Source organism: Anolis sagrei, chromosome 3, assembly GCF_037176765.1.
Source record: "Anolis sagrei isolate rAnoSag1 chromosome 3, rAnoSag1.mat, whole genome shotgun sequence".
Lineage (NCBI taxonomy): Eukaryota > Metazoa > Chordata > Lepidosauria > Squamata > Dactyloidae > Anolis > Anolis sagrei.
In genome coordinates this window covers 271,045,779-271,060,045 of record NC_090023.1, presented here as the reverse complement: position 1 = coordinate 271,060,045, position 14,267 = coordinate 271,045,779, and the positions used below count along the sequence as shown (strand labels likewise).

At 43.7% G+C, this 14,267-nt stretch overlaps 1 protein-coding gene across 1 annotated transcript in view; it reads right to left on the bottom strand.

The window, feature by feature from the left end:
* CLDN16 (claudin 16) overlaps positions 1-14,051 on the bottom strand; it is a 32,588-nt gene extending 18,537 nt beyond the window's left edge. The window contains exon 1 of the mRNA XM_060766755.2: positions 13,929-14,051. Coding sequence (XP_060622738.2) covers positions 13,929-14,042 — 114 coding nt within the window. The 5' untranslated portion in view covers positions 14,043-14,051. The remainder of the gene's footprint in view (positions 1-13,928) is intronic.
* Positions 14,052-14,267: the final 216 nt, after the last annotated feature.

Genomic DNA, 14,267 nt, shown 5'->3' with positions numbered 1-14,267 from the left:
ACAGCAAAGCCTGGAGAAGACAATGATGCTGGGGAAAATGGAAGTAAAACAGAAGAGGGGCTGACCCAAGGCAAGGAGGATGGATGGTATCTTTGAAGTGACTGGGTTGACCTTGAAGGAGCTGGGGGAGGTGACGGCTGACAGGGAGCTCTGGCGTGGACTGATCCAAGAGGTCACGAAGAGTTGGAAACAACTGAACGAATGAACAACAAAAGCTGTACCCATCACACGTTGCTGTGGCTAACCTTCCCTCGCTCTTTCTCTCCTCCTTTCTTTCTCTCCTTCCTTCCTTCCTTCCTTCCTTCCCTCTTTTCTTCCTTCCTTCCCCTTTTTTTTTCATTCTCTCCTTCCTTCCTTCTCTTCCTCTTCCCTTCCTTCCCTTTTCTTTCCCTTCCTCTTTCTCCCCTTTCTTCGTTCTCTACCTATTCTTGGACTGCAACTTCCAGCAGTCCTCCTGATCCATCAACCTACCTATCTGCCTATCTCTATGTAATCTATCTATCTGGAGGATTGCTGGGAGTTGCAGTCCAGGAATAGCAAATTGGAAATATGCCAGGATTGGGATGCTCTCCAAGAAATCCAAGGAGAAGAAAGCTTGCATCGGAAGCAGTGCATTTGGAGCATCCTCCTCTTCTAAAGGCCTTGGTTTAGGCGATGCCGGGAACTATAATCCGGAAGAGAGTGTGGATATGCTATTGTGTGTTTTGTTTGCCAGAGGGAGTTGTTTTTTCACATGCACTATGGTGTCTTTTTTGCTTTTTTGGCTTTTTAAGTCTCTTCCGCTGTGTTTTTCAGTGTTTTTATGAGTGATGGTCACTCGCTGGCCTGAGAGGTGAATTATGTCCAAATTGGGTGTCAATTCGTCCAGTGGTTTTTGAGTTCTCTTAATCCCTCAAACGAACATTACATTTTTATTTATATAGATAAACTAGCTGGACCATAGGGAAGGCTGAGCGAAGGAAGAGAGATGCTTTTGATCTGTGGTGTTGGAGGAAAGTTCTGAGAGTGCCTTGGACTGCGAGAAGATCCAACCAGTCCATCCTCCAGGAAATAAAGCCTGGCTGCTCACTGGAGGGAAGGAGACTAGAGACAAAGTTGAAGTACTTTGAATGCCACATCATGAGGAGACAGCAAAGCCTAGAGAAGACAATGATGCTGGGGAAAGTGGAAGGAAAACAGAAGAGGGGCTGACCCAAGGCAAGGAGGATGGATGGTATCTTTGAAGTGACTGGGTTGACCTTGAAGAAGCTGGGGGTGGTGACGGCTGACAGGGAGCTCTGGCGTGGGCTGGTCCAAGAGGTCACGAAGAGTTGGAAACAACTGAACAAATGAACAACAAAAGCTGTACCCATCACACGTTGCTGTGGCTAACCTTCCCTCGCTCTTTCTCTCCTCCTTTCTTTCTCTCCTTCCTTCCTTCCCTCTTTTCTTCCTTCCTTCCCCTTTTTTCTTTCATTCTGTCCTTCCTTCTTCCTCTTCCCTTCCCTTTTCTTTCCCTTCCTCTTTCTCCCCTTTCTTGCTTCTCTACCTATTCCTGGACTGCAACTCCCAGCAGTCTTCCTGATCTATCTATCTATCTATCTATCTATCTATCTATCTACCTACCTATCTATTTCTTTCTAATCTATCTATCTGGAGGATTGCTGGGAGTTGCAGTCCAGGAATAGGAAATGGGAAATAGGGATTTGGATGCTCTCCAAGAAATCCAAGGAGAAGAAAGCTTGCAGCTTGGAAGCCGTGCATTTGGAGCATCCTCCTCTCCTAAAGGGCCTGGTCTAAGGGATGCTGGGAACTGTAGTCCGGAAGAGAATGTGGATATGCTATTGTATGTGTTGTTTGCCAGAGGAAGTTGTTTTTTCACATGTGCTGTGGCGTCATTTTGCTTCCGCTGTGCTTTCCAGTGTTTTATGAGTGATGGTCACTCGTTGGCCTGAGAGGTGAATTATGTCCAAATTTGGTGTCAAATCACCCAGTGGTTTTGAGTTATGTTAATCCCATAAACACACATTAGATTTTTGTTTATATAGATAAATAAATTATTATACAAATTGCACACAACTAACATTAATACAAAACGTACAATAAATCAGTTAAACAATTTGGCATATATTTTTGTATATGTAATCTCTGCCTGTGCCTACCATCCATGGGACATGTACGTATTCATCCTATCAACAACAACAAGAAGACGAAGCATAGGCATGTGAAAAATGTGGTCATAAAATCATAGAGTTGGAAGAGACCTCATGAGCCATCCAGTCCAACTGCATTCTGCCAAGAAGCAGGACAATCCCGTTCAAAGCACCACCAACAGATGGCCATCCAGCCTATGTTTAAAAGCCTCCAAAGAAGGAGCCTCCACCACATTTCGGGGTAGAGAGTTCCACTGCTGCATGGCTCTCACAGTGAGGAGGTTCTTCCAAATGTTCAGAAGGAACCTCCTTTCGTTTCTGTAGTTTGAAGACATTGTTCCATTGCGTCCTAATCTCCAGGATAGCAGAATACAAGCTTGCTCCCTCCTCATGACTTCCTCTCACATTTATCCATGGCCCCCATCATGTCTCATCTCAGCAAAGAATATGTCTAAAAGGTCTGAAAGATTTTGAAGAGCAAATTAAATGGCGGGAATTCAATCAAGGCTCTCAACACCGGTGCCATCTCCATCATCACATAATTGTGAACTGGACACAAGCAGAACTGGATGATCTGGACAGAAAAACAAGAAAACTGATGACAATCCACTACTCATGATACCCGCGTAGTGATGTCGACAGACTTGACCTGCCCAGAAAATCAGGAGGCAGAGAGAAGAGGGCTTCTGCAAGGGAAACAAATGGTGGAAGAAGAAGAGAAACATGCCCTAGCAGATGATGGGAAAGACAGTCAAGAACCAACATTGAGGGAAGTTAATAGTAGCAAACTTCTTCAAGTGCAAAAGGCAAAGAGGGAATGCTGTAAAAAGACAATGCAGAGCAGAAGAGAAAACTGGCGAAAGAAGGTGTGTGCTCCCCTCAATCTTACTATTTTATTTGCACCCACATTTGGCCTTTCCCGCATCCAAACAGGTACATTGGGTGGACTATGGTTCTTCTGTCTTGCACCCAATTCTGACCTTATAACAGACCCTGTGAAGAAGGCCAACCTGAGATTATAACAGGACAAAAGTTAATCCAGTAAATTTCATTACTTAAGTTGTCTCACAATCTGAGACTTATATATAAGTCAGCATTTGAATCAATAATGGAAGACACGTCTGTCTCTCAGTAACCAATCTGGCTAGTTATTGCTCATTCTTTTCCAGATAATTGCAATTTCTTCAGACACCGAAAAAACTCACTGGCAGTTAGGATCATCCAGTGGACAACCAAGTACATTTTGCATCAAAGGTCGAACTTGTTGATACATGCAAGTGACTGCTAACAATGACTAAAGAACTGTACACTATCAAACTGTCTACTGTTCCTGGATATTATTCATTCCAGTATTATTACTTATATTAATGACTGCTCGCTGACAATGTTTTTGTGAGACTCAGCCACTTCTGATGCTGCTGCAAGAAGATCACACAGACAGACTCCAAGCAGAGGCACAACACCGTTGCTCAGATGATTCATTGCAACTTGTGCCACAAACACCATCTGCCTGTGACAAAGAACTGGTGGGATCACAAGCCTGAAAAATGTTACAGAGAATGAACATGTCAAACTACTCTGGGATTTCTGAATTCAGACAGACAGAGTTCTGGAGCACAAGAATCCTGACCTCACGATTGTGTTAAAAAACCAAGTATAGCTCGTCGATGTGGCAATCCCAGGCGACAGCAGGATTGAAGAGAAACAACTGGAAAAGATGACACGATATGAGGATTTAAAGATCTAACTGCAAAGACTCTGGCACAAGCTAGTCAAGGTGGTCCCAGTGGTGATGGGCACACTGGGTGCAGTGCCTCAAGACCTTGGCCTGCACCTAAACAGAATTGGCGCTGACAAGATTACCATTTGCCAGCTGCAAAAGGCCACCTTACTGGGATTTGCACACATTATTCGCCAATACATCACACAGTCCTAGACACTTGGGAAGTGTCCGATGTCTGATCCAATACAACAGCCAGCAGAGTGAGCTTGTTTGCTGTGTACTAATCTTGTTGCATTTCAAATAATAATAGCAACAACAACAACATGGTTCAGGAATGCCGTTTCCTACATTTCAGGAATCCTAGTTTCCAGGGCAGCAGAAAACAAGCTTGCTCCCGCTTCCTGATGATAGCCTTTCAAATATTTAAACATGGTGATCATATCTCCTCTCAGCCTCCTCTTCTACTGGCTAAGCATTGTGTCTTTGGATAACTGGCTTGCCATCTCACTGATTCTTATCCACATTACAGTACTATCATTGAACCCAGTAGCTTGGCTGATGAGGACGTTCTGGTGACTTGTGCCCATTGTATGTTGTGAGGAAGGAGTAAAGCCAGGCGAGGCTTCCTAGCAGAGGATTTCAAGTGGGGCATCAAGAGGGCATCCAGCCAGACCCTGTCTTCAGGAATCCAACTTCTAGGGTCTGGATTTTCAGAGAACACTATCCTTCATGTCCTCTTCTCTCAGGCTAAATACATCCAGCTCCCTCAAAGACATCTGGATGTCTTCCAGATCTTTTGTTATTGTGTTGTTCAAGGATTTCACAGCCGGAATCACTGGGTTGCTGTGAGTTTTCCGGGCTGTATGGCCATGCTCCAGAAGCATTCCCTCCTGATGTTTCGCCTGCATCTATGGCAAGCATCCTCAGAGGTAGTGAGGTCTGTTGGAACTAGAAAAAAGGGTTTATATATCTGTGGAATGACTAGGGTGGGACAAAGAACTCTTGTCTGTTGGAACTAGGTGTGAATGTTTCAACTGACCACCTTGATTAGCATTTGATGGCCTGGCAGTGCCTGGGGCAATCTTTTGTTGAGAGGTGAATAGATGTCCTTGATTGTTTCCTCTCTGTTCTTTTGCTGTTGTACTTTTAGAGTTTTTTTAATACTGGTAGCCATCTATGGCAGGCATCCTCAGAGTTTGTGAGGTCTGCTGGAAACTAGGCAAGTGAATGAGGTTTATATATCTGTGGAATAATGTCCAGGGTGGGAGAAAGAACTCTTGTCTGCTTGAAGCAAACGTTATTGTTATTGTTGTCCTCATTATTATTATCAAACTATACACATACTATCTCTACAACAAGGATGAAACTATAAAGATCTTGTTGGTATTTCACGCACAGCGAAGCTCCCATACTAAAACAGTTGGACATTTTGGTTCTGTACAGAACAGCCATGCTTAGTCCAAGGTTGCAGAAGGTGCACAGCTGGTGCTATTGTACTATGCAGACCCACACCGAAATGAGTGCATTGTGTGCATCTCAATGGGATATAGACTTACATTCCGTTGCATAATGCTGCAATTCATTTAGCATGGTATATGATAGTGCAACAAATGAGTAGTTCTATATGCAAGGACTTAAACCTTTCAACGTTGATATATTATCACCGCCACAAAGAGGAAGAAAGAGAAAGGAAAAGATATGCACCAACAAGGGATGCTTTGGGTGCCATTGAAAAGAGGCACAATGCGCAGTTGCCATGTGCCTGACAACCCACCTCTATGTACTAAAGGGGCAAATCAATATGAGATCTGAGGTGACCCCCCCCCCCCCAGGACTCTGTAAAAGATAGCTCAAAATCAGGGATTTCATAATTTTCCCAAGGACACCAGGCTGGAATGATCCCTCAATCCCCTATCCTTCCCCCATGTGGGAACCTAAGGCTTTTTCCATGGCCCCATGGCCCCACATGGCAATGCCCTTGTAACCCAAAATTTATAAATGTTTATGGACTTTGAGGAGCTGACGTGACTTTCCCTTGGACTCTGCATGATTCCCTCTCTCTTCCTATGAATTCCTTGTATATTCCCTTCCCCCATTCCCCATCCCCCATGTGTATGTATGTTTATATGAAAATATGAAGGAAAAGCACTGTTTCATAAGACCAGCAACTCTCATGGCTCAGGAAGTCCTTCCTCAATCACCGAACTGGTAATCCCTTAACAAAAAGTTTCACCAAGCCCACTTGCATGGACAATAAATAAATGGCTCTTATCAAAACCAGGCCTCGAAGGGCAAGGCCAGACCACCTGGAGTGATAGGATCTATGGACATTTTAATCACCCAACACAAAGGGTGTCTTCCTGTCCACGAGGAATTAGGATTTCACCACAGCCTTTTTTCATTGTGCCAAACCCACTGGCCGACACTAGTCTCAAACTTCATCAATGAACTCCATATCTCAGGACTATAAAAACAAAGGACATAGCCACTAGGGGCTAGATCAAGACATTAATCCAAAAAAAAAAAATCAAGCAATAATCTTGGCTAGGCTTGAGAGCTTAAAGGTCATCACCCAGTCATTTAGCAAACACTGGCAATCCAGTCAATTAGACACTTCTTCGTTGTTTCCCTATTGCCTGTCTCCCTTCCACCTCATTGGCTGAGAGGCTAAAGCAGGGTTCAGGCCACCATTGGCTCTCCTGCTGGCTTGCTGATGTCACAGCCTATCATAACAAAGCCAGCTCAGAAGGGAGGGAGATGGGTGGGCATGGAAACCTCTTGAACCTGAAAACTATAAATACTAGGGCTGGGCGGTTTCATTTCGTTAATTCGTAATTCGTTAAAAATTCGTTATTTTTTTTGTTAACGAAGCGATAACGAACCATTCTGGAGCAACTTAAAAACGAAACGAATTTTTCAATTCGTTTTGTAAATGCTTCGTATTTCGTTATGTATTCGTTTCGTTATTGGTTTGAGGTCGTTTCGTTATTATTTCCGCATGTCTGGGGCAAGTTTTATAGTTGTTTTTTGTTTAATTAGTGAAAAAAAATTATAATATCACACCAACAGTCAACAACAGAGGGAGAGGGAAGCTTCAGAAGTTCCCCCTGTCCCATTTGGAGGTTTTTTAGCGTATTGCGCGGTCGCGTCCGCCATTAACGAATCAATTCGTTATTGTTTCGTTATTGTTTCGTTATTGTTTTGTAATTTTTTTACCATTTACGAAATTTCGTAAATATCGAACTTTTTTTAAAAAGAATTTCGGAATTCTTTTAAATATCGAAACGCAAAAAAAACCAAAAAACGAATCGATTTTAGAAACAAATTTTTCCGTTGTTACCCAGGCCTAATAAATACTGTATATTTTTGCCCAGTGGGCATGTCGATTTTGTTGGCAGATTACTGTAATTGTCATCCTTTCCAACTGGAATGACATTAAAAAAATCTTGATGGCTTTCTCTTCAACTTGGTGAGATTTATTCTGTAATATTGGCTTCTCTTTCTCACCAGGCAACCCACGATGGAAAAATTCTGGGGAAAATGGAGGGAAAAAGGAAGAGGGGCCGACCAAGGGCAAGATGGATGGATGGCATCCTTAAAGTGACTGGATTGACCTTGAAGGAGCTGGGGGTGGTGACTGCCAACAGGGAGCTCTGGCGTGGGATGGTCCATGAGGTCACGAAGAGTTGGGAATGACTGAACGAATGAACAACAACAACCCACAATGACTTGGGGCTATCCACAGCCATTCTAAATTGCTCGACAACAAATAGAGGGCCTGCGTTGTTTGCACCACAATGGAAAAATACATCCCAGTCCAGAGGACAGGAGCAGAATTCAAAACGATCTTGACAGATTAGAGAGATGGGCCAAAACTAACAAAATGAAGTTCAACAGTGACAAATGCAAGATACTCCACTTTGGCAGAAAAAATGAAATGCAAAGATACAGAATGGGTGACGCCTGGCTCGAGAGCAGTACGTGTGAAAAAGATCTTGGAGTCCTCGTGGACAACAAGTTAAACATGAGCCAACAATGTGATGTGGCGGCAAAAAAAGCCAATGGGATTTTGGCCTGCATCAATAGGAGCCTAGTGTCTAGATCTAAGGAAGTCATGCTCCCCATGCTCTATTCTGCTTTGGTTAGACCACACCTGGAATATTGTGTCCAATTCTGGGCACCACAATTCAAGAGAGATATTGACAAGCTGGAATGTGTCCAGAGGAGGGCGACTCAAAGGATCAAGGGTCTGGAGAACAAGCCCTATGAGGAGCGGCTTAAGGAGCTGGGCACGTTTAGCCTGAAGAAGAGAAGGCTGAGAGGAGATATGATAGCCATGTATAAATATGTGAGAGGAAGCCACAGGGAGGAGGGAGCAAGCTTGTTCTCTGCTTCCTTGGAGACTAGGACACAATGGAACAATGGCTTCAAACTACAAGAGAGGAGATTCCATCTGAACATGAGGAAGAACTTCCTGACTGTGAGCGCCGTTCAGCAGTGGAACTCTCTGCCCCGGAATGTGGTGGAGGCTCCTTCTTTGGAAGCTTTTAAGCAGAGGCTGGATGGCCATCTGTCAGGGGTGATTTGAATGCAATATTCCTGCTTCTTGGCAGAATGGGGTTGGACTGGATGGCCCATGAGGTCTCTTCCAACTCTTTGATTCTATGATTCTATGATTCTATGATCCCAATCTCTCTTGTGGAGCTTGCAAAGTTGCAACCAGGAAATGCCACATTGCCTTAGGGTGCATCTGCACTGCGGAATCAATGCAGTGTGGCACCACTATTACTCTCCATACTATGGACTCCTGGACATTGTAGAGCCAAAACCTTGTAAAACTACAACTCCATGGCTTGGGAGTTGTAGTTGGCAGAAGTTAATTTCCTCCAATGTCAGCTTGAGTCCTTTTCAGCTTTGCCCAGGACTGCAAAAAGCAAACCCAGCCCAGCAAGAGGCAGGCGGAAGAACAAGCTCTCTTTGGAGAAATGGCCATAAATCATCCCATGGAACAGCCTGGGGATTTTGGTAACCTTGCCTCCGTGGGTCAAAGGCACCTCCAGGAACGGGTCCCTTGTCATGATCCACGCTTCACCTGCTCCCGTTCAGGGCATGCATTCACCCAGGGTTAATACCTGACGGATTAAGTCCCTTCCCTCACCTCCACGGCTCATTGCCCCTCTAAACATCCCGCTGGGCCTAATGAGCCGTGTTCCCTGGAAGAGAGAAAGAGAAAGAGGAGAAAGGGCCGGTTTGTTCCAACAGAAAACAAGGTTGCGAGTCTCCCTGGCAGAGAAAGAGAAAGAAGGGAAGAGAGAAGGAAGGAGGAGGAAATAAGAGTGAACGAGGATTAAGAACTTGTCTTTTTCCCCTCTCAAACCGTCACATCAATGGCTGCATCGCTCACGAGGAATTTGCTTCATGCCTTTCCCAAAACTTATTGCACACCAGGATTATGTTTTTACTTATCTCAAGGCACATCTTCACCTTGCAATTACTGCAGCCTGGCATCACTTTAATGGCCATTGCTCAATGATACGGAATTCTGGGACTTGGAGGTTGGTGAAGAACTTGCACGAAGCAGGAAGGTGAAGGACCTCTTCCTCCCAGGATTTTGTAGCATTGAGTCAAAGCAGTTAAAGTGGCATCAAACTGCAGTCATTCTACAAATCGATGCGGTTTGGCCCCACTTTCATTGCACCCTGAGTTCAGTGGGGTTTCTCCACTGATGGAGAAGAAGGAAGGCGAGGCAGCAATGGGAGAGGAAGAAAAAAAGGAAAAGAAGAGAAAGGAAGGAAGGAAGAGGAGAAGCAGGATGAAGAAGGAGAAGGAGAGAAAGAGAAGAGGACAAAATAGGGGAAAGAGATGGAGAAGGAGATGAGGAAAGAGGAGGAGAGAAAGATTAAAGAGATCATAAGGCATCAAGACCTGCAACTGGAGTGAAAAACAAACAATTTTGGTTCCCAGTGGGAAAAAGAGGCTCAAAGAGGGTGACAAAACCTTTGAAAGAAACAGCCAAACACATAGTTACCAACAGTGACACTGCTTGGAACAGGTTGCATTCCTCAACAACAACAACAACAACAACAACAATTTTGTGATACAAAATCCAGCATATAGATCTTGTTTGCTGTGACATACTGTACTTTTGTGTCAATAATAATAATAATAATAATAATAAATAATTAAAGTGTCCAACGTGTGATCCAATATAACAGCCAGCAGAGTGATCTTGTCCTCTGTGGACCCATCTTGTTGTGTTTCAAATAATAATAATAATAATAATAATAATAATAATAGACTGAGAGTTTTAGAGCACAATACTCCTGACATCACAATTGTGTTAAAAAAACAAAGTATGAATTGTTGATGTTGCAGTCCCAGGTGACAGCAGGATTGAAGAGAAACGACTGGAAAAGCAGACACGATATGAGGGTTTAAAGACTGAACTGCAAAGACTCTAGCAAAAGTCAGTCAAGGGGGTCCCAGTGGTGATCGGCACACTGGGTGCAGTGCCTAAAAACCTTGGCCTGCACTTAAACAGAATTGGTGCTGACAAAATTACTATCTGCCAGTTGCAAAAGGCCACCTTACTGGGATCTGCACGCATTATTATTATTATTATTATTATTATTATCTTTATTTATATCCCGCAAAATCTCCCAAAGGACTCGATGCGGCTTACAAAGGCCAAGGCCACCAACAAAACAACAAAACAGCATTATTGGCTGATATATCACACAGTCTTAGACACTTGGGAAGGGTCCAATGTCTGATCCAATACAGCAGCCAACAGAGTGACCTTCTTTGCTGTGAACTCCTCTTGTTGCATTTGTCCACTATGGTGGTGCTGATCTCCATTTCTAAACCAACGAGCCGGCATTGTCCATAGACACCTCCAAGGTCATCTGGCCACTGCATGGAGTGGGCAGATCAAAAGACAATCTGGCCAAATGGCATTACCTAAAAGAATCCCACACCTTGTGTGACTGTGGAGCGGAACAGACAATTCCACATCTGTATGCTTGTCCACTGCACCCTGCCTCATGTACAGAGGAAGAATTGTTGAAGGCTACAGACAATGCCATTGCTGTTGCCAGTTTTTGGTCAAAAGATATTTAGCCACCTGCGCTCCTTCTATTTTTATCAGTTTTATACTAATTTATGCAATGCTTTTGATATGAATTAAATAGATCTTGTTGTGTTTTAAAGGAGGAGGAGGAGGAGGAGAAAGAGAAGAAGAAGAAGTCACATTGAAGAAAAATCTGTCAACTGCAAAAGGCCTCCTGACTTGGATGTGCACACATCATTCAAAAATACATCACACAGTCCTCGACGCTTAGGAAGTGTTTGACTTGTGATTTTGTGATACGAAATCCAGCATATAGATCTCGTTTGCTGTGACATATTGTGGTTTTGTGTCAGTAAAATAATTATAATAACAATCTTTATTTATATCCCACCCTATCTCCCCATATGGAGCCCCCGGTGGCGCAGTGAGTTAAATCCCTGTGCCGGCAGGACTGAAGGTTCGAATCCGGAGAGAGGCAGATGAGCTCCCATTATCAGCTCCAGCTCCTCATACGGGGACATGAGAGAAGCCTCCCACAAGGATGATAAAAACATCAAATCATCTGGGCTTCCCCTGGGCAACGTCCTTGCAGACGGCCAATTCTCTCACACCAGAAGCGACTTGCAGTTTCTCAAGTCGTTTCTGACAGGACAAAAAAAATCTCCCCATAAACTTTATTTATATCCCACCCTATCTCCAACAAACAAAGGCAAACATTCCATGCCAATATCAAAAGACAATAACAATAAAAATTTAAACAGAAAATTACAAAAATTAAGTTATGACACCAAATGTTACACAACATGAAGTTAAAATTAAACAGTTCACAGACATCAGATTATAACAATTTAAAAGCCAGAAATAAGAGATTCTTAGATTTTGGGACAGTTTCTAAACCAGAAAAGCCTTTTGCCTTCAATGCCCAAGAGTGTTGGTGCCTCACCAAACTACAAATCCTGGGATCCCACTGCATTTAGCCATGGCAGTGAATGTGGTGATGTTTTATATTTATCATGTCAGAAGTGAGTTGGGAATACGGTTATAATATATTTAAAAGAAACCAAATGAAGTTGAAAACTTGCCATTATACTAGATTTCCTTTGAATGGAAGCTGGCCACTCTGAGTGCCTCTGGTGTCACTGTAAGAAGGTCCTCCATTGTGTGGCAGGGCTCAGACCACATTGTAGTAGGTGGTCTGTGTTTTGCTCTCCTCCAAATGTTGTGGACTCCACATGTATAACTGGTGTATAACTGTATTAATTCAACAGTGAATATGCATCCCTAAACAGTTAAAATGGTGTGAAACTGTGTTCATTCCATAGCAGTGTTTCTCAACTGGGGGTCGGGACCCCTGAAGGGGTCGTGAGGGGGTTTCAGAATGGTCACCAAAGACCATCAGAAAACACAGTGTTTTCTGTCGGTCATGGAGGTTCTGTGTGGGAATTTTGGCCCAATTCTATCATTGGTGGAGTTCAGAATGCTCTTTGATTGTAGGTGAACTATAAATCCCAGTAACTACAACGCTCAAATGTCAAGGTCTATTTTCCCTAAACTCCACCAGTGTTCCCATTTGGGCATATTGAATATTCATGCCAAGTTTGGTCCAGATCCATCATTGTTTGAGTCCACAGTGCTCTCTGGATGTATGTGAACTACAACTCCCAAACTCAAGATCAATGCCCACCAAACCCTTCCAGTATTTCTGTCGGTCATGGGAGCTCTGTGTGCCAAGTTTGGTTCAATTCCATCATTGGTGGAGTTCAGAATGCTCTTTGATTGTAGGTGGACTATAAATCCCAGCAAGGTCTATTTTTCCCAAACTCCACCCGTGTTCACATGTGGGCATATTGAGTATTTGTGCCAAGTTTGGTCCAGATCCATCACTGTTTGAGTTCACAGTGCTCTCTGGATGTATGTGAACTACAACTCCCAAACTCAAGATCAATCCCTTCAAACCCAGTATTTGTTGGTCATGGGAGTTCTGTGTGCCAAGTTTGGTTCAATTCCATCATTGGTGGAGTCAGAATGCTCTTTGATTGTAGGTGGACTATAAATCCCAACAAGGTCTATTTTTCCCAAACTCCACCAATGTTCACATGTGGTTTTGGGACCTCGGGGGGGGGGGGGTTGCAAGGGGGTGTCAGAAGGGTCACCAAAGATCAGCAGAAAACACAGTATTTTCTGTTGGTCATGGAGGTTCTGTGTGGGAAGTTTGCCCAGTTCTGTGGCTGGTGGGGTTCAGAATGCTCCTTGATTGTAGGTGAACTATAAATCCCAGTAACTACAACTCCCAAATGTCAAGGTCTCTATCTGTATTTATATTTGGGTGTTTTGAGTATTCGTGCCAAGTTTAGTCCAGATCCATCATTGTTGGAGTCCACAGTGCTCTCTGAATGTAGGTGAACTACAACTCCAAAACTCAAGGTCAATGCTCACCAAACCCTTCCACTATTTTCTCTTGATCGTGGAAGTTCTGTGTGCCAAGTTTCAATTCCATTGTTGGTGGAGTTCAGAATGCTCTCTGATTGTATGTGAACTATAAATCCCACACCTCCCAAATGACAAAATCTATCACCCCCCAACCCCACCAGTCTTCAAATTTGGGTGTATCAGATATTTGTGCCAAATTTTGTCCAGTGAATGAAAATACGTCTTGCAGATAAGATATTTACATTACAATTCATAACAGGAGCAACATTACAGTTATGAAATAGCAACAAAAATAATGTTATGGTTGGGGGTCACCACAACATGAGGAACTGTATGAAGGGGTTGTTGCATTTGGAAGGTTGAGAACCACCATTCCATAGTATAAAGCACTCTTGGTCCCCATCTGCACTGCCATATAGCACAGTTTCAAACTGCATTCCCTGGCAGTGGAGATGAGGGCTGCAAAAAAGAACATTGTTGTTGTTTGGAGTTGAAACCAAAGAGGCTTTCTCTGGCATTTTAGAATAGAATATAGAATAACTTCATTGTCGTTGTCCATTGTATATTACTTTACCTCCAAGGAATCGTCGGTGTTCACCATCCAGCAGTCCGTCCAGGTTGCCGCGATCAGGAACCCGGCGGAGAAGAAAGCCACAAGGCAGCCCAGGTACTGGAGAAGGAGCTTCATGGTTGCTTCCAAAGTCTTCGCTATCGGGTTCCTATGGATGGAAGGGAACAGCCCTCTGCTCACCTTGGGAACTTCTGGCGGCCTTTGGCTAATGATCCACAGAAGGGAACACCTGCTTTTTGGACTGAATTGAGAAGGACACACAAACACACGCACACACACTCTGCCAATGAGGCACCCAATCCCCAGTGCCTTGATGGATCAGTTTGCAAAACCTCAGCAATC